Source organism: Phacochoerus africanus, chromosome 14 (genome assembly GCF_016906955.1).
Source record: "Phacochoerus africanus isolate WHEZ1 chromosome 14, ROS_Pafr_v1, whole genome shotgun sequence".
NCBI lineage: Eukaryota > Metazoa > Chordata > Mammalia > Artiodactyla > Suidae > Phacochoerus > Phacochoerus africanus.
Genome location: NC_062557.1, coordinates 25,765,033 through 25,785,402, shown reverse-complemented (window position 1 = coordinate 25,785,402; position 20,370 = coordinate 25,765,033). Strand labels below are relative to the sequence as shown.

The following is a 20,370-nucleotide window of genomic DNA, read 5'->3' as shown; positions in this document are numbered from 1 at the left end:
TGTAATGCAATCCACTCTTATCACTAAATATTTTTATTTGGGAAACCATAGTTATTTTTAATAAAAATACATGAACACATAATGAGTTTATTATTGTTACCTTCAAATGAGTAAGTAATTATTTTCTTAATTTTTTAAATTTTGAGTCTCTATAAACCATCTTTTAAGGGCTCTTTGGGGTATTTAACAACTTTAAAGAACATAGAATGGTCTGGAGTTCCTATCGTGGCTCAGTGGGTTAAGAATCTGACTGGTGGGAGTTCCCGTCATGGCGCAGTGGTTAACGAATCCGACTAGGAACCCTGCCCTTGCTCAGTGGGTTAACAATCCGGCGTTGCCCTGAGCTGTGGTGTAGTTTGCAGACGCAGCTCGGATCCCGTGTTGCTGTGGCTTTGGCGTAGGCCGGAGGCTACAGCTCCAATTGGACCCCTAGCCTGGGAACCTCCATATGCCTCAGGAGCGGCCCAAGAAATAGCTAAAAGACAAAAAAAAAAAAAAGAATCTGACTAGTATTCATGAGGCCACAGGTTCAATCCCTGGCCTCCCTCAGTGGGTTAAGGATCCAGCATTGCTGCAGCCTCTAGCATAGGCTGCAAATGTGGCTCAGATCCTGCATTGCTGAGGCTGTAGTATAGGTCTGCAGATTTGACCCCTACCCCAGGAACCTCCATGTGCTGCTTGTGCAGCCCTAAAAAGAAAAAAAAAAAGAAAAAAAAAGATAGAAGGGTCCTAAAATCAAAAAGCTTGAGAATCATTGCATGAAGGATTTCTTTCCTTGGGGATTTCAGACTGTCAGGATCTGCAGGTTTTCTCCTGCTTGGAAACTTCCAGGGACTCCTCATTGCACTTAAAACAAAACTTTTGGAGTTCCCATCATGACTCAGTGGTTAATGAATCCGACTAGGAACCATGAGGTTGCCGGTTCAATCCCTGGCTTTGCTCAGTGGATTGAGGATCTGGCGTTGCCATGAGCTGTGGTGTAGGTCGCAGACACAGCTCGGATCTGGCGTTGCTGTGGCTGTGCCACAGACCGGCGGCTACAGCTCTGATTAGACCCCTAGCCTAGGAACCTCCATATGCCACAGGTGTGGTCCTAAAAAAAGGTAAAAAGACCAAAAATAAATAAATAAATAAATAATAAAAACAAACAAAAATAAAACCACTTTTCAGCGAAGCCTATATCTGGTGCTTGCTCATTTCACCATTGTATTGTGGGTAGCTCTCCCAGTCCTATATATTCATTTTGCTTCAGTCACATTCAGTTTCTCAGTGCACCGAGGCCCAGCCTGCCTTAAGGTCTTTGCACTGTAGGAAATCAGCTCCAGCACGGTGCCCTCCCAACCTGACGTGGCTCTCACACAGTCCACATCAGCAAGGCTGGAACCTCAGCAGAATCTGTCTTGCAGCGGGGAGTTCCCGTCCTGGCACAGTGCTTAACGAATCCGACTAGGAACCATGAGGTTGCGGGTTCGGTCCCTGCCCTTGCTCAGTGGGTTAACAATCCGGCGTTGCCCTGAGCTGTGGTGTATGTAAGTCGCAGACGCGGCTGGGATCCCACGTTGCTGTGGCTCTGGCATAGGCTGGCAGCTACAGCTCCGATTGGACCCCTAGCCTGGGAACCTCCATATGCCACAGGAGTGGCCTAAGAAATGGCAAAAAGACAAAAAAAAAAAAAAAAAGAATCTGTCTTGCAGAATGCCTTGTGATCCTCCTGGGACAAAAGGGAGCCTTGTGAGACGCTGCTACGAGGCCGTTTCTCACTCATTCCCTATCTGCCGGCAGAGCTGTCATGAGATGCTTTCTCACAGCCTCTGAGTTCTGATGAGGTCTGAGGCTTTCTGTCTCAGCCCCACCCCTCCTCCAAGGATACAGCAGCAAACTCTAATCCCACTTAGCTGCAGCAGGACGCTGGCTCCTCGGCAACAGGATGTCCTCACACTTGTCCCTGTTTGTTTCAGTGTCACCCTACACAAGGGCCACTAGGAGGTGGCACCTTGGGCTACTCTTCCTTTCAGTGCCTATGTAAGCAAGGAACTGCCTGAATCGAAAAAGGTCTCCTTGGGGAGAACTTGTCCCAAGCACCATGGCCCCATCCTATGCCCTCAAGTTATGGGGTAGTGGCATTTCCATTATGGGAGCCATCATTGTTCTCATTTTATTAAAAGGCTTATGGAAAGTGTGAATGTTTCTCTCACCTCTGTTTTCTTTTTCTTTCTTTTCTTTTTTTTTTGTTTGTTTTGTTTTTTGTTTTCAGGGCTGCACCTGCAGCATACAGAGGTTCCCCGGTCTAGGGGCTGAATTGGAGCTGTACCCACCAGCCTACACCACAGCCACAGCAATGCCAGATCCACACCATAGCTCATTGGCGACACAGGATCCTTAACCCACTGAGCGAGGCCAGGGATCAAACTTGCGTCCTCATGGATGCTAGTCAGATTCATTTACGTTGAGCCACAATGGGAACGCCTCACCTCTGTTTTCAAATGAACATTAAAGAGGGAAATAAATAAATAATACAACTACAAGGGCTTCTCATCTCTTTACCGTCACACCTTGCCTGGAGCTGGACATGCAGATGTTAATCCCTCTGCTCGAAGGCTCTCTCCCACCCTACCCAACCTTTCAAGTCTAACTGCTTTACATCTTGCCCTAAATGTCACCTCCTCAGGGAGGCCTCCTTGACCAGCTTGCCCGGAACAGACCCCTTGTGTCAGACTCTGCTGGTTGCATCCTGCATCCACTCTCCCTTGCATCCTGTTCCCTGCTACCAAGAACCCCAATTTCTTTTTTTCTTTTTAGGGCTGCACCCTTGGCATATGGAGGTTTCCAGGCTAGGGGTCTAATTGGAGCTACAGCTGGCCTACACCACAACCACAGCAATAGAGGATCTGAGCCGCATCTGCAACCTACACCACAGCTCACGGCAATGCCGGATCCTTAACCCACTGAGCGAGGCCAGGGATTGAACCTTCGCCCTCATGGATGCTCGTCAGATTCGTTTCCAGTGAGCCACGACAGGAACTCCAAGAACCCCAATTTTGATTTGCCAGCATATTACACAGTCATGCAGTTTAGGAGAAGCCAGACTTCCCCAGTCCTAGATGTTGAATCTTGGCTCATTGAATTCCAACATCGCAATGCCATACCTTTGCCAATGACTGTCTAGAAATGGGAAGACGATGCAATTCTGCCCAATAACACATAGGTGGATGTCTGCTTGGGGGCTTCTGGAAACCTTGACCTCCCTCTTAGGAAGGAACCCAAAAATGTGCCATGTCCTTTCCCTGCCTTCTGGCCTTTGATTGTTGGTTGTGTGAGAATGTTAATCTTGGACCTTCCACAGTTATCTTGTGTCCTTGAGGGGACAAGGGTGAGGCCAAAAGTCAACATTTCAAGATGGCAAAGCTAAAAGATGGAAAGATTCTGCATCAGCGATGGCCTTCATGAGCCACTAAATTAGTGGCTCTACTCTGGGAATTGTTATTTGATCCACTTCTTTAATGAGTCGCTGGAGTCCACTTTTCTGTTACCTACAATCAAAACTTCTCTTACTGATTCACCATCTTCCTATTGTCTACTTCCATCACGAAGGGGGTCAAAATTCCATATCGTTTATTTCTTTGTGTACTTGTCTTTGTCTGTCTGTCTTCCCTTGGCCCAGAATGTAACCTCCATGAGGACAGCAACCTTCCCCATCTTTCTCATTACCGTATCCCCAGTATTCAGCATGACCCAAGAAGCTGTCAATATCTGTGTGCTAAATGAAGAAAAAGAGATGCTTTCCTATAATTAGGTGCTTTCATGACCACACCTCCCAGGTTGACACTGAGCCTGAAAGTAGAACCAACTTTTTTCTTCTTCTTCTTCTTCTTTTTTTTTTTTTTTTAAGCCACGCCTGCAGCACGTGGAAGTTCCCAGGCCAGAGATCAAACTTGCACCATGGCAGAAACCAGAGCTACAGCAGTGACATGCTGGGCCACCAGCATCAACTTTTGTTCAGATAGTACTTACAGGTCACACATTGCCACAGCTTGGAAACAGCATGGGCTATGGTATCAGGCCTATCAGCCATGTATCCACTGTGTGACTGTAAGCAAGTTGCTTGACTTCTCTGAATCTCCATTTCTTCATTTCCAAAATGGGAGGATGGGAGTTCCCGTCATGGCGCAGTGGTTAACGAATCCGACTAGGAACCATGAGGTTGCGGGTTCGGTCCCTGCCCTTGCTCAGTGGGTTAACGATCCGGCGTTGCCATGAGCTGTGGTGTAGGTTGCAAACGCGGCTCGGATCCTGCGTTGCTGTGGCTTTGGCGTAGGCCGGCGGCTACAGCTCCGATTGGACCCCTAGCCTGGGAACCTCCATATGCCTCGGGAGCGGCCCTAGAAATGGCAAAAAGAAAAAAAAAAAAATCAAAATGGGAGGATGAACACAGGGTTAAATAAGATTATGTGTTTATGAAACAACTGGTGCACAGTCAGTGTGCAAGATGTATTTGTCCTTCGCTCCAACCTGCACACCCGGATGGGAAGAAGAGCTGAAGGGGTAAATGCTCTGGGTAGCAATAAACTGGATCCACTCCTAAAGCACCAAGGCTGCTCTTGCCCTAATTTTTGCACAATTGTATTGGTCCCAGATACCTTCCTCTATATCTTTATCCTTTTTCCTCCCCACCTCTCCACTTACGACTAGCTCAGGTCCCCACAATGCCCTCTTGTCATGTGGGCTTTCTTGCCGTCTTTGCTTCCCAGGACACGAGGTGGAGAAGTGGGAAAAAATACAGGGCTTAAACCTAGATGTGTATTCTGGTCTAGTCTGGTTCTAACTAGGGGTGGGGACCACGAGCAGGCCCACTTAACCTCTGAACTTCACTTCCTTATCCGTAGAGGGATAATGGGTGATAATGATACTTGAGTGGGATGGTGTAGGTACAAAGACTGGAAAATTACAGAACATATAAAAATTAGTTTCTTTTCCTATTTTCAGCATTCCTGCTAGTGAGATCAGAATTGAAGCAGGTGGAGTTCCTGTCATGGTGCAGTGGAAACGAATCCAACTAGGAACCATGAGGTTGCGGGTTTGATCCCTGGCCTCACTCAGTGGGTTAAGGATCCGGCGTTGTCATGACCTATGGTGAAGGTCACAGATGTGGCTCAGATCCCCTATCTTGGGAACCTCCATATGCTGTGGGTGCGGCCCTAAAAAGCAAAAAAAAAAAAAAAAAAAAAAAAAAGTCGAAGCAGACAATGCAAAGGCTATTTTTGCAGGATTCTAGAGCATCCTGCCTTGTGTTTCTTGGCCACAGCCCGCCTACCCAGCCACTTCAACATCCTTCATTATTCATTCATTCAGCAAATACTTATTGAGTGTCCACTGTGTGCCAAGCACTGTTGTATGTTCTGGGAATAGAACAATGGAGAGAGCAGACTAAACATTCAGCTCTCATAGAGCTTGCATTCTGGTAGGCAGTGGAAAAAACTGTGGGCGGGTAAGGCAAACTCATACCACCTGAAGAGTGCTGCCATCCATAGCTCTGATCATTCATGCCAAGCGGGGGCAAAGAAGGGGGACAGAGAGGGTAGGAATGCAAGGAAGAGATGTTGAAAGAATTCAGTCCTACTAGAATCCAGAAATGGGCCTGGTTTCATTACAATTATGTGTCCATATACCAGTTGGGTAGTAGCCCAGCTAAGAAGGCAAAACCTGAATCTAATGATGAGGAAACATCAGACAAATGCAAAATGAGAAACATTCTTTTTTTTCCCCTCCCTGTTTTAATGTAATAAAAAGCAAGGAAAGTTGAAGACAAATTAAAGATGACTAAAGAGACATGAAAAATAAACACAAGACCTAATCTTGGACTGCATCCTGTACGGAGCAGGGGTGTGTGTGTGTGTGTGTGTGTGTGTGTGTGTGTGTGTAGACTGCTACGAAGTTCACTATTGGATCACTGGGGGGAAAGTGGAATGCAGAGAGTAGATGGAACTTATTAAAGATATATAAGAGGATATCCTTACTCTTAGAAAATACAAAGAGAGAGAAGTGAGGGAGGGAGAGGAAGCAACGACTTATAAGATGTGAAAATTAATAAAGAGAAAGCTCATTTTACATTGAGCCAGGAAGGCCAGAAGAGAGAACTCTCACATCCTACCAACAGCTAGAGACCCAAGAGGAAGAGCTACCATTGCATCCCCAACAGGAAGAAGGATACCACTTTTCTATCCAGTAGAAGGAAGGAAACTTTTCTCCTCCTCCAGCAACAGCCCAGCCAATAAGAGACCATCACAATTCAGCCAATAAAAAGCCACTACACTTCAAATTCTGTTTCCTCTAACTCTTTGTTTATAACAGCCCCTCCCAGCTCCCCCTTCTCCAACATAAAGAAAGGTCTTTTTTGCTCTGCACACTTGCCTGCGGGGTGCCAAAGTTTGCACGTCCAGAACTGCAATTCAGTGATGTTCCCAAATAAACCCAATTTACTGGTAAAATAACTGCCTGTTTTGTTGTTTTAGAGCGACAAAGCAAATGGAGCAAATTGTCAGCAAAAGATGAACTTTCAGTAAGGTTTTCGCGTGTTCTTTGTAAGATGCATGCAACCACTCCAAAGAGACTTTAAAAAAAAAAAGTACCCATGAGACCCTAACTTTAAGCCCAACCCCTTTGCTAAAGTGGTGCAAGACTCTGAATGAATCCTTTTCTATCTGGGCCTCATTCTCTAGTCCAGATGGTTTCTAACGTTCCCTGGCTATCCATGTCCCACAACTCAAAACACTTCTTTCTTTGGAAAGAAGACAGCCCCTTCACCTCTCAGCCTACCAGTTACTTCACAACTTTCTCCAAAGTGCTCAACCTTTCCTCTGCCCATCCTCGCCACCTACCAGCAGTCTCAGCCACTCTTTCCTAGAGCCTCAGGGCCCATCTTCGGGAGCTCTAGGATCGCTTCAGAAAAGGCACGTGCATTTCTCTCCCAAGAAACTACGGCCCCCAAAAGGCTTTGCGGCAACCCTGGGCATTTAGTACCTCCAAAGAGAAAAAGCTTTCAGCTCGGGCCGGCCGCTGCATTGCTTTTTGGGAATTGTAGTTCACCTGCGAAGAACCCGGGAACCAGGGTACCGCCGCAAGCCACGCTTCCCAGAACGCACAGCGCCAGTCCCTGCCAATCAAAGACGCGGATCTTGGAAGGAGAGCTGGGGGGGGGGGGGGGGAAGAGGAGGAGCTGCGCGGCGCATGCGCGGTATGTGTGGCTGGGGAATTCATGTGGAGGTCAGAGTGGAAGCAGGTGAGAATGGAGCGGGGTGGTTGCGGCCCGCGACGGGTTGTCTCCGCGGTCCCTTTGAGCTCCCATGCCTTGAAGTTTGGGCCGGTGGGACGAGTGCGTGGGTCCACCTGGTGTCGGAAGGGAACGGGGGTGAGCCCGGGAGGAGGTTGCGTTAGAGTAAGGAGGTGTGTATGGGGGCAGGGTGAGGAATAATCCAGAAGCTGTTAGAAATGGAAAGGCTGAGGGGTCAGGACCGGGAATTCAGGTCTGGTAGAGAAAAATTTAAATGCACAGGGAGAGGTCAGGATAGTCTCAGAAGTTGTGATCTGGGGAGGAGGGAGAGGAGGCCGAAGTGGATGACCACGATGGGGCGGAGCAAGACAAAGTTAAGTGCTTGAGTGGATTCGAGTGAGGTCGGCGGTGCTCCCGCCCATTCCGCCCCTCTCCCTCTCGCTTTGCAGCCGTTTAGGGCCTTTCTGGCCCAGTTGGTTCTTGTGGTGTGTTGGCCCCAGAATGTCATCCAGCCTGTGCTTCCGTAACAACAGGTCGTTCTCAATCCCGGATGTTAAGCAGCAGCAGGGTCAGGAGTTTAGCTCTGCCTTCTAGAACGAGACCTCCAGGTTCTAATCCTGGTTGCATCACTGCTAGCTGTGTGATATTAGGCTCCTCCTGTGACCTCTGTGTGCCTCAGTTTCCTCGTCTGTAGTAATCTTTATAGAGGTTGATGTGAGGAAGACTGCCGAGTGTCATTCTTTTGCTGTTGTAATCACATTCTTTTCTGAGCCCAAATTCCAAGGAATTAACCACACAGACTCTCCTGGGGCCTGCCTGTCCAGGAAAGGGGAGGGTGGTCTGGTGTGGTGCTAAGTATCAAGTGTCAATCCCATAATCCCATGCCCTCTTCCTTTTTTTTTTTTTCCCCTCTAGGGCACTGCACCCAAAGCCTGTGGAGGTTCCCAGGCTAGGGGTCGAATTGGAGCTGCAGCCGCCAGCCTATAGCACAGCCACAGCAACGAGGGATCGGAGCCGCATCTGCAACCTGCACCACAGCTTGTGGCAACACCAGGTCCTTAATTCACTGAGCAAGGCCAGGGATCGAACCCACATCCTCATGAATATTAGTCAGGTTCATTAACCACTGAGCCACGACAGGAACTCCTGCATTTTGAACCACCTGCCCCAGGCCCCCTTTTTTCCTTTTGTTTCTTTTTGTTTCCTGTTTGGCTGCCCCACAACATATAGATATGGTCCCAGGCCAAGGATCATACCCAAATCGCAGTTGCAGCAACACCAGATCCTTTAGCCCACTGTGCTGGGCCAGGGATTGAACCTTAGTCCTGGCACCGCAGGGATGCCACTGATCCCGTTGTGCTGGAACATCCCCAGGCCCCTTTTCTTAAGTGGTAGAAAAAAAGCAGCAGAAAAAAGAAAAGCAAAGGGATTGATAATACCCTTTGAAAGCTGCAGAGTGTTATTTATGAAATGTCCTTCAGTGGATGATTCAAAGCTCTCAAGAATGGGGAAATAATGGAGTTCCCGTTGTGGCTCAGTGGTAACAAACCCGCCTACTAACCATGAGGACAAGGGTTTGATCCCTGGCCTTGATCAGTGATTAAGGATCTGGTGTTGCTGAAAGCTGCCTTGTAGGTCAAAGATGAGACTCAGATCTGGTATGCCTGTGACACAGGCTGGCGACTACAGCTCCAATTTGACTCCTAGCCTGGGAGCTTACATGCGCCACACGTGTGGCCCTAAAATGACCAAAAAAAAAAAAAAAAAAAAACAAAAAAAGAATGGAGAAATAAACAGCCAGCTTCAGAAGTACCCGTGATGTCTCAGAGAGGGCTTTCTCTCGGGATTTTGGGATCTAGTCTTTTGTTTATTTTATTTTCACCCCTAGGTGTGAGTGGGTCCAGCAGAAGGAGACATGGCTGCCAAGGTGTTTGAGTCCATCGGCAAGTTTGGCCTGGCCTTAGCCGTTGCAGGAGGCGTGGTGAACTCTGCCTTGTATAATGGTGAGACACTGAAGGGTGGTGGGCCACTGCCCTTTGCCAGAAGATGTCTGTTGGTCTGCCTGGCCCATGGGACACTCCTGTGGGCAGCCGCTGTGCGTGAATGTGTTTGTGACCAAAGGCTGACCTGCCACCATCCTAACACCGTATAGTTGCATTGTCATCAGAGCCTCTATCCCTGTAGCCGTAAGGTTCTCTCGGAGCCTAGATTCACCGAGAGCTCCCAGCCCAGTTGGGTGTTTCCGGTTGCTCTTTACAGTGATGTTGCAGCAGAGTGTCAGGGTCTCTCTGGCCAGCTGAAATGGAGATCTCGTTTGTTCCCTTCTGCCTGTGTGGGGGATAACTCAACAAGGGCTTTAGACCTTTGGTGACCTTGTCCTTGTCCTGAGCAGGAGCTTTTGCTCTGCTGTGGTTGGGTCATTCCAGAGAAAATAGTGTTGAGATGCATTGCCCAGCTTTCAGCAGTGTGGCAGGGCTTTAAGCTGGCTTTTTGTCCACTTTCTTGTGTGACCCTAGGCAAGTCACTTTCCCCTCCCCAGGCCTCAGCTTTCTCATGGTCAGGCAACAGTGTTGAACTAGTTTATGGGTAAGACCGCCTCCAGCTCTGATGTTCTTGAACTTTCACTGTTGGAAAGCAGCAACAGTGGACTGACCCAACTCACGGAGGATTACTTTCAGGGTAAAGATAATAGAACCAGGGAGTCCCCTTTGTGGCTCAGTGGTTAACGAACCCAACTAGAATCCATGAGGATGTGGGTTCAATCCCTGGCCTCACTCAGTGGGTTAAGGATCCATCATTGCCATGAGCTGTGGTGTAGGTTGCAGATGCGGCTCAGATCCTCCATTGCTGTGGCCGTAGTGTAGGCCGGCAGCTACAGCTGCAGCCTGGGAGCCTCCATATGCCAAGGGTATGGCCCTAAAAAGCAAAAAAAAAGATAATTGAACCGACCACAAAGTGCAAAAAGGCAGATATACTCTGATCTTTTTGGCCAGCCCTGCATGGCTAGACATCATCACCATCACTCATTTCTCTCTCAGTCAGCAAGACAGCTCTGTAGCCCCTTAAAACCGTAGAGAAACCAAGCTATTGGAAGTGAAGAGCGAGGCCTTCTGAGTTGTAGGGTTGCCAGAGTGAGGGTGCTGTTCTGCGCACACTGGGTGAGGCTGGAACCGGAGGGAACGTGGTAACAGTGAAGACCTTGGTGAGTTTTAGAAAGAAGTTTTGAGAAGTGATTTCTGGAAATGCTTTGCGAGTTTGGGAGTGGGGTGGTTAATCAGAAAATCAGCAGCCAGTTGTTTCAGAGAGAAAGGCTGCTGAGGAAAGCTCCTGTAACCAAAGTCCTTGGGAAGACACATGGGAGTGATTGCTTTGTTTTGTAGCCATTTAGAAGCCTCTAGAGACCAGAAGTCTGGGAATTTAGAGCAGGAGAGGGGAGACTTAATACATGAGTAGAAAGCACTAGGGGGAGTTCCCGTTGTGGCTCAGTGGTAACCTGATTAGTATCCATGAGGACACAGGTTCCATCCCTGGCCCCGCTCAGTGGGTTAAGGATCCGGTGTTGCCGTGAGCTGTGGTGTAGGTCGCAGACGAGGCTCGGATCTGGTGTTGCTATGGCTGTGGTTAGACCAGCCGCTATAGCTTCCATTTGACCCCTAGTCTGGGAACTTCCATATGCCTTGGGTGCAGCCCTAAAAAAGCAAAAAAAAAAAAAAAAGCGCCAGGGATCTTTCATGGGCGTGATCATTTTGGTTAACGGGTGAAGGGATTTTTCTGACCCATCGTTTTCCTTCATTCCTAGTGGATGCTGGGCACAGAGCTGTCATCTTTGACCGGTTCCGTGGCGTGCAGGACATTGTCGTAGGGGAAGGGACGCACTTTCTCATCCCTTGGGTACAGAAGCCAATTATCTTTGACTGCCGCTCTCGACCACGTAACGTGCCAGTGATCACTGGTAGCAAAGGTGAGTCTTGTGTGCGGGTCAGGGCAAGTGGAGAGTCAGGGAGGCTACTGTGGGATCCAGAAGGGGTCAAACTTCACATAGTAAAGAGTTCCTGGCATATCTTTCCTAAAGAGTTTTATGTGCCTTTATGCAGCAGAGAAGGAAATAGGCAACCCTTCGAGATACCCCTGGTTTGGTCACAGACCACCACAGCGAGGCAGATGCTGTAATACAGTGAGTCCTGTGAATTTTTTTTTTCATCTAGAAGTTAATGCTTGACAGAGTTCCCTGGTGGCCGAGCAGGTTGAGGATCTGGTGTTGTCCCTGCTGTGGTTCAGGTCGCTGCGTGCCACAGGTTCAGTAGCTGGCCCAGGAGCTTCTGTATGGTGCAGGCGCAGCCAAAAAAAAGAAAGAAAGAAAGAAAAAGTTACTGATGGAAGATAATGTGAGAAAAAGAATGTGTACATGTGTGTGTGTGACTGTGTCTCTTTGCTGTACAGTAGAAATTGACAGAACACTGTAAAGCAACTATAATGGAAAAAATAAAAGTCATTAAAAGTTTAAGATAAAGAAAGAAAACATTGTGGTTGGGGAGTCCCTGGTGGTCTAGTGGTTAGGACTTGGCGCTTTCACTGCTGCAGCCCAGGTTCCATCCCTGGTCTGGGAACTGAGATCCCACATCCCGCCACTGCAGGCTGTGGCCAAAAAAAACAAACAAGCAAACTTTATGGCTTAAAAACACTGACCGTCCTTTGAGCCTTGGGTGAATTATCGAAGTAACATCACAGATCATTGATCACAGATCACTACGACAAACCCGGCAATACCGGAAATTTTTGAAATACTGCAACAATTACCTAAATGTGACACAGACACAAAGCAGATACTTTTAGAAAAATGGCACCGATATGGAGTTCCCCCTCGGGGCGTAGCAGCGACAAATCCAACTAGGAACCATGAGGTTTCAGGTTCGATCCCTGGCCTCGCTCAGTGGGTTAAGGATCCGGCGTTGCCATGAGCCGTGGAGTAGGTCGCAGATGGGGCTCGGATCTGGCGTGGCTGTGGCTCTGGTGTAGGCCGGCAGCTACAGCTCCGATTGGACCCCTAGCCTGGGAACCTCCATGTGCCGTGGGTGTGGCCCTAAACAAAAAAAAAAAGAAAAGAAAAATGGCACAGATAGACTTGCTTGATCCAGAGTTGCCACACATCTTCAATTTGTAAAAGATGCAGTGTCTCCAAAGCACAGTAAAACGAGGCGTGCCTGTATACTGGAGATCCGCGCACACAGCCGTACAAATTTAGAGAAATGCACGCAGATGTATTTCAAGAGTTACCCGGTGATCCAGGTTTACAGAAATCTAAACGCGCCTGTGCCCCCTCAGTTGACCCTTCCCGTCGGTTCTCGTTCCCCAGGGTGACTGTAAACTGATCTCCAGCCAGTCTGTTGGCCTTCACAGCTGACTTAGCCTTTGCCCTGCTTCCCAGGGCCTCTGCTTCCAGCAGTGCTGCGCTCTCATGGCTTTCGCACAGGCCAAAGCCCACATCCCCAAGTCTGGTGCCTGGCGCACCACTGGCGTCCCAGTCGGAGCCTAAAATGAATGGCTGTTCTGGTTCTTCCCTCTTCCCACCCCCAGAGGTGCACAGGCGGTAAACGGAATGGCAGGTGCAGGCTCAGGGGTGACGTTTCTGTGCAGTAAGGGGAGAGGGTTGAGGGGACGTCGCTGATCCTCAGCAGATGTTTGCTTTCTGTGGTGGTGCCAGGCCTGGGGCTGGGTCAGAGAGCGGGGGTTTAAAGACGACGGCAGCAGGCGACCTTAGGAGCTCGGTCTAGCTGGAAGGTGGTCCTGCGGGCAGGCAGTTAGAGGGAAGCGTGGCGGGCACAACATGTGGGGAGAGCAGAGAGGAGCCCGCTTGCGAGGTACGTGCATCTGCTGGCACTTGAGAGGGAGACGTGTGGCGGGCTGAGGAGGGGACGCGGTGCATTGGTGTTGCATCGTCTGTCCTGTTGCCCCCCGCCGGCCAAGGAGAGGAAGAAGCCTCGTAAAGGGTCCGGCTTAGCAACCGCGTCAGAGGACCTCAGTGGTGGGGTGTGGTTAATCGAGAAAGATCCTATTTTATCTTACAGGCCCGGTTCTCAGTGTTCGCTCTCTCGGGGAGTGCTCTCTCTCTCCACCGTTTAGTGGTTACACGGTGCGCCTTAAGGGTACACTGTGCACCTCTCTTCAGAACTTGATGGGAACCGCAGAGATCAGGGACTCGTGTGTGAACACGTCCCACATCTGGTGCCTGGTTCAGAGCTGCTCTCCCGGGCGCTTGGTCCGTACTGCCGTGACCACGAGCAAGCTCTGAGCGCTTTAGCGCCAAGCAGGCCTGGGTTGTCAAGGGGAAGTTTTAGTTCCCTTCCCAGGTTCCTTTGACTGGGCCAAGTAATTAGAACTGGCCTCTCAATGCGTCTGATAACCCCTTCCATCTGGTGCGCGTTTGTCAGAGTGCTTTTATGTCTGTTTCTTCCTTCAATTTCCCCCCACTTGCCTGGAGGGCAGATGAAATTGGCGGGCGGGGGGGGGGGGGGTCGTTCTTACAGACAAGGAGACAGGCTGAGATGGGCTAAGGCTTGGTGAGGCTGTGCAGTTAGTACACAGCGGGGTCTGGGCTGCAGCCAGGCCTCGGGCTGCTGGTCAGCTGGACCCACGATCACCTCTCCACAGCCACCAGCCACAGTCACCAGGCCTTGGAGAAGCCTTGCCCTGTAATTCTTGGCATTGATTTGTTTTCTTAAAATATTCAGTGCTTGGAGTTCCTGTCGTGGCTCAGTGGTTAACGAATCCAACTAGGAACCACGAGGTTGCGGGATCCCCGGCCTCGCTCAGTGGGTTAAGGATCCGGCGTTGCCGAGAGCTGTGGTGTAGGTTGCAGATGCGGCTCGGATCCCGTGTTACTGTGGCTGTAATTCAACTCCTAGCCTGGGAACCTCCATATGCCGCGGGAGCGGCCTAAGAAATGGCAAAAAGACAAAAAAAAATACTCAGTGCTTCAAACATTCCATGGCACCTATTGGACGTATAATCTGAGCTTGTTTATATTCAAGAACATTAGGATGCCCTGAAAAGCTGTCATCACCAGAAAGCTTTGAGAAGCTTACGCAGGTGCTCTGCTGGGTTCTCTACCAAGGCGACCACGCATATAAATCGCAGCAAATCTGGGGTAGGAGAGGTCACAGAAGGCCACTGGGGTTTTTATTTCTAACCCCAGCATTTGTCCCCAACCCTAAGATTTACAGAATGTCAACATCACCCTGCGTATTCTCTTTCGGCCGGTCGCCAGCCAGCTCCCCCGCATCTTCACCAGCATCGGGGAGGACTACGACGAGCGCGTGCTGCCCTCCATCACCACAGAGATCCTCAAGTCCGTGGTGGTGAGTGGCAAGGCCTCGGCCTCCAGCCCAGCCCCCTGGAGGTCCCCAGGTGACAGGAAGAGCTTGGTGGTGGCTCGTTGGGCCTCCGCTTCCTCCTTATCCTGACCGGCTCCTCTTCCCTCCTTTGGAACCAGGCTCGCTTTGACGCTGGAGAACTGATCACCCAGAGAGAGCTGGTCTCCAGACAGGTGAGCGATGACCTCACGGAGCGAGCAGCCACCTTTGGGCTCATCCTGGATGACGTGTCTCTGGTAAGAGCCTTGGCAAGCCTGTGGGGGAGGGCGCATGGCTCCATGGCTGGGTAGACACCGTGAGGTCCTCCCTGCCATTTGCCTCGACGAAGACTTGAAAACTTGGAACCTTCCTGATGGTATGAGGCACTCCTCCTTGGGTTCGTTGGACCTCCCATGTGCCACAGACACTTTTCTTTTGATTTTTGGTTCCACTCAGAGGGTCCCCAACCACTGGACTTTTCACCTTCCCCCAAACTGTGAGTGTTCTCCCGCGCTCCCCAGGGAGTGGTGTCTCGCTTAACCCCATTTGACACTGGCAGACACTGCCCGGTAGAGACTAGAGAACAGCTTGGAGAGTCTTTCTCCCTAGCACGGACCTCCCAGCCTGACCCCTGAGAATTTCCTGACACTCAGGGTCTGCAGCACAGTCAGGCGAGGCCTGGGAACTCCCCGTGAAAGGTGATAGAGTGTAAACGAGTGGTTCTGTTGCCCAGAGCCTGGCACTGGGGGTGGGGGGTGGGGCATCTCTGAGGCATAAGCCATCCTCTGGAGACCATGTGGCCTGTGTGGCTGTATTTCTGTGACATCGAATGCCTTAACAGAAAGCAGTACGGGCAGGATAGCATTTCAGATCCAGGAGGATGAGGGGAAGGGGGTCGTGTTTCGGATTCTCTGGGAAAAATCCTTTGGCGTGATTTGTTCGGGTGGTGAGCTAGTGTTTCCTGTTCAGTTCTCCTGTGCGTCGCTGGGGAGAGGCACCACTTCCCGCTTTTCACGCCTGTGCAGCTGTTTAAACCGCGACCCTGAGTGACACCCAGCACCCAGCACTCACCCCGGGGCACTGCTCCACCTTGCAGCAGCTGCCCTCCAGCCTGGGAAGGGCTGCTGGGCTCCCTCTGCTGGCTGGACGCCAGGCTGCGGCCCCGTGGCTCCTCTGACCAGGGCAGCGCCTCAGGCTCTCCCACTCCCACTCCGTGTTAAGCTACACACCTTGGCCGTGCGAAAACACTGAGTAAAAGCCCAAGGAGAAGCTTGGCCTTTCGCTAGACGTTAACCACACACTCCATTCGGGGGAAATGCGGGCTGACCGCAAGAAACCCTATCTAAGAGGTGTGAGGAGAAAATTAGATTTCAAGGGGAATGTGCTGCCCTCAGCTGGCCCTTTTAGAAAGCAATTTTATTCCTTAATTGCACATTGCGTTTTCATGTCTCAGGATTGTATTTTCATCCCCAAACCTTGAACAAGAGTCCAGAAATGGAGCAGGCAATGGAGAACAGCTGCAGTTTAAGAGTTATTAGGAGTGTTAAAAATTTTGAAGGATTGGGATTTACTCCTCGGGAGAAGTTTTGAGCTGCTTATATATATATATGTGTGTGTATATATATATATATGTGTGTGTGTTTTGAGCTGCTTATATATATATATATGTGTGTGTATATATATATGTGTGTGTGTGTGTATATATATATATATATGTGTGTGTGTGTGTGTATATATATATATATTTTTTTTTTTTTTTTAAAGCAGAGGTTGGGGGGTTCCCTCATGGTTCAACCGGTTAAGGAACCAGTGTTGTTACAGCTGTGGCACGGGTTCACTCCCTGACCTGGGAGCTTCTGCAGGCTGCGAGTGTAGCCAAAAGAATAAAAGTAGAGGGGTTCCCCTCATGGTTCAGTGGTTAACGAATCCGACTAGAAACCGTGACGTTGCGGGTTCGATCCCTGGCCTCACTCAGTGGGTTAAGGATCCGGCATTGCCATGAGCTGTGGTGTAGGTTGCAGATGCGGCTCGGATCCCGCGTTGCTGTGGCTCTGGTGTAGGCCAGAGGCTACAGCTCCAATTAGACCCCTAGCCTGGGAACCTCCATATGCCGTGGAAGTGGCCCTAGACATGGCAAAAAGCCAAAAAAAAAGTAAAAGTAGAGGTTGGGAGGGTGGGGAAGGAAATGAAGCAAGTAGAATTTGGTAGCAGAGCCAATGCTGTCGTCCCCTTTCTTCTTTCTGTTTGATAACAAGTTAGAGGAATAAATAAGTCACCCTAGACCAGGCCTTAGAAGTGCTGGGATCCCTTGCACAGTCTGAACTGTCCCGATGCGACTGTCTCAACACTTCAGCAACGTCTCGGTCACGCCTGTTACTAGGGAAGGTCTGTGGGTGATCAGAATTTTAAACCCTCACCCTAAGCAATATCTTTCCCTGCCTTCTCTTACTCTTCTGCCTTGACCAGAAGCACTCAGGCACAGGCAGTACCGTGGTTTGCACAGTACTCCTCCTGTTGCGTGGTGGAGGCGCTGTGAGGAACACGTGGACTGGTTAATCCATAAGCACCAAGCACCATGCTCTTGAATCGCTGAGAACCAGCTGCATCCCTCCCTCTCAGGGGCTCACTTTTCCATCTGGCTTCTCTGGGGGCTTCCAGCAGGCCATCAAAGGACCCTGGAAGAGCACTAGTCAGCGGCGGGGGTGCTGGAACCCCCCAGGTCTCCTCCCCTAGGGAGGTGGTCAGTTGAGTGATACCTTCTGGCGCCCGTGGGCTGTTTCCCACCCGAGGGGGCAGCATGATGCACAGGGGCACTTTGGGCAGCCGTGGATTCTGGGTGTGCACTCAGGTAGGGCACGGATGTGGAGGTGGAAGGGTGTTCTGGCCTCACGATGCCTCCAGCTGCTAGAGCCATTCCTGGCCTCTTCCTCCAGCGGCCGTGGGGGCCTTGCAGCAGCGCTGTCTAAGCAATTACACTGCCTGGTCTCCTGCTCACTCTCTCCCCTTAGACGCATCTGACCTTCGGCAAGGAGTTCACAGAAGCGGTGGAAGCCAAACAGGTGGCTCAGCAGGAAGCAGAGAGGGCCAGATTTGTGGTGGAAAAGGTGAGCGCTCAACCAGATGGCAGGAGCCCCTCTCCCCCTTCCTCCTGTGCTCCGCCTCCCGGTTTGCTGGGTGGCCTGGAAATTCATCATCTGTCATCTCTTCTTCCGGGACATCGGAAGGGGATTGAAGGGACTGTGCTCCTGCAATTGGTTCCAGAGTCTTTGGGGTCCAGTCAGGGATACGTGGGGTTATGTTCCTAAATCACTGAAGGGTAATTTTTTTTCCACTTCCCTAAGATCAAAAACACTCTCCCACAAATAAAGATGTTCCTTCTGGAACATTTTCAGCTTCACTGAGAAGTCATTTTTAACCATGGTTACACAGTGAAAGCTGACAGCAGAAAGGATCAAACGTTGCGCCAGATGTACCATCATCACTGGATTTTTTTTTTTTTTTTTTTCCCTCAAGCACTAAATCCGTCCAGATGTGTCAGAGTGGGCTGGGACACAGCACGTTTGCATGGAGCCTGGTCTTTTGGTCTTTGCAAAGATGTATTTGCTTCTTGTACCCCCTTCTCCCCCCGACTAGTCGTCTTGGGTTTGTAGTCCTCATCCAAGGGGGTCCTCAGAATCAGAGAAGAGAGGGGTTTATGGGTAGACGTTTAACTCCAGAGCATATCACTCTGTGTGGGTGGCGACTTCTTGCTCTCCTGCCTCTCTCCAGCACCTAGAACCTGTCCACAACCGTGCCTGGGCCTAGATGCTAAGGATCACTTGTTGAGTGAACAGTCCCAGAGCCTCCGTTTAACAGCTGTGTGTCCAAACAGCTGTGTGTCCATTGCCGAGAGGCTTGGCACTGTGCTCTCCTCCCGTCCTTCTGAAGGTCGTGCTGTGCAGGTCGATGCCATCCTGTCCCGAAGGGTAGAGAAAGCCCAGGAGAACTCGTCCTGGTCGCCCGGCTTCCTGGTCAGGAAGCAGTTTAGCTCTTGTCGAGGGAACGTCCCCTGTCTGTGGTCTTGACCGAAGTCGCTTTGACTTGGAGCTGGAGGGAAAGACGAGGGTCGGTTCCTCCTTCTTTCCTGGTTTCATTGGCCTGGGATCCTCAGAGCAGGGGGGCTGCATTGCGTTGTTATTCGTGTTCCGGAGGACCGTGAATCAAGACAGCGGTTTCCGCAGCCACCAGAAACGTGTCCCTGCAGGGCTGAGCAGTGGGCATGACGGGCGAGCAGAGGATTGGGCGGCCAGTGCTTGCTGACCCCGCCTGCAGGGGGCGGCCCATTCCCAGAGTGCCTTTCAGGGCCCAGTGAGGGCGCCTGACCGGGTGCTTTTGAGGCCGTAGCCCGCCGTCGGGCGCCCCGACCTTGCTGTGACCTTGGTCTCCCTCTGCCTCTCCGCCCGCCATAGGCTGAGCAGCAAAAGAAGGCAGCCATCATCTCTGCCGAGGGCGACTCCAAGGCGGCGGAGCTGATCGCCAACTCTCTGGCCACTGCCGGCGATGGCCTGATCGAGCTGCGCAAGCTGGAGGCCGCGGAGGACATCGCGTACCAGCTGTCGCGCTCCCGGAACATCACCTACCTGCCAGCCGGCCAGTCGGTGCTCCTCCAGCTGCCGCAGTGAGGCCCGCCCCTCCCGGGGCCACCGGACCCCAGCCCCGGTGATCTCAGCCGCTCCTTCCTTCTCCCACCCCAGAAATCACTGTGAAACTTCATGATTGGCTTAAAGTGAAGGAAATAAAAGTAAAATCACTTCGGATTTCTAATTACTCTATCAGACGAAGCTCTTTCATTCCTCTCATTTCCATCCCCTCTTTTTATCCACCTCCCCACCAAAAATTGCCAAGTGCCTATGCACACCCGCTTGGCTCCCATCTCGGGGGCCTGCTGGCGCTCCCACCTAGGCACTGGCAATGGGCAGAAGAGAGGCAGGGCTGTGAGTGGGACGAGCCGGGCAGGACGCTGGTGGCCTCCAACCGATCAGTCATTCAAGACCTGAGGCCCATGCAGCTGAACTGCGAACACAGGCCTTGGTTTTTTTCCAGTGGTCCCTGCACAGAGAGGTGCTGGGGAGGGTCCGAGAGGAAGCGATCTATCTCTCAGCATAAGGCTGATTCTCTTTAACTGGGGCCAGCGGAAGCAGGTGTGTACAACCGACGTGGACTGAAGACTCTGCCCCTGTGAAGGTGGGTGGGCCTGATGTGCTGCCCCTCAGGGTCCTAAAACTGGAGTGGACTCGGCTAGTGAGAGAGCGGCCCTGGACCGAGATGTGAGTCCTGCAGACTTCCTGTCCACCTCCCACCTTGGTGTCAAGTACCGGCGGAATTCCAGCTTGAAGGATTGCATCCTGCCGAGGCTGCACAGGCCTGCCAAAGACGTGTGCGTCCTGCGTTCCTGGCTCCCTCGTTCAGAGACTGCCCTTACAGAGGGCTCTGCGCCTGTGCCTTGAAACAACCACCAGAAGAAAACAAGTGTGTGTAAACTTCTATCAATAAATGACACCCAGACCTCCCAACTCAGTCGTAATGGGTTTGGTGTTTTCACTTTGTTTTCTGGGGTTTTTTTTTCGGCGGCAGGGGGCGGGGGGGGGGGGTGCTTGTTGGAATTCATGGGTTGAGGACAGAGCATTCTAGTGGTTTTTGTGTGCTGGTGTTTGTATCACCGGCGAGGATAGACTCTCCGGCAAGGCAGAAAATGCTTTGGTTTCAGAAGACACT

General features: G+C 50.8%; 1 protein-coding gene across 1 annotated transcript; it reads left to right on the top strand.

The window, feature by feature from the left end:
• The first annotated feature begins 7,210 nt into the window (after positions 1 to 7,210).
• PHB1 (prohibitin 1) lies at positions 7,211 to 20,168 on the top strand. The gene is made up of 7 exons (XM_047757746.1): positions 7,211 to 7,276; positions 9,156 to 9,270; positions 11,067 to 11,228; positions 14,480 to 14,622; positions 14,757 to 14,873; positions 17,625 to 17,720; positions 19,065 to 20,168. Exons 2-7 carry the CDS (start codon positions 9,183 to 9,185, stop codon positions 19,275 to 19,277), a joined length of 819 nt encoding a protein of 272 aa, XP_047613702.1. The 5' UTR covers positions 7,211 to 7,276; positions 9,156 to 9,182; the 3' UTR covers positions 19,278 to 20,168.
• Positions 20,169 to 20,370: the final 202 nt, after the last annotated feature.

Excerpts from the sequence above, each read along its gene's own strand:
- PHB1 (XM_047757746.1), top strand. The coding sequence starts at position 9,183 with ATGGCTGCCAAGGTGTTTGAGTCCATCGGCAAGTTTGGCCTGGCCTTA. Across the intron at positions 9,271-11,066 it reads GAACTCTGCCTTGTATAATG|TGGATGCTGGGCACAGAGCT; the intron begins GTGAGACACTGA and ends CTTCATTCCTAG. Across the intron at positions 14,874-17,624 it reads TCCTGGATGACGTGTCTCTG|ACGCATCTGACCTTCGGCAA; the intron begins GTAAGAGCCTTG and ends CTCTCCCCTTAG.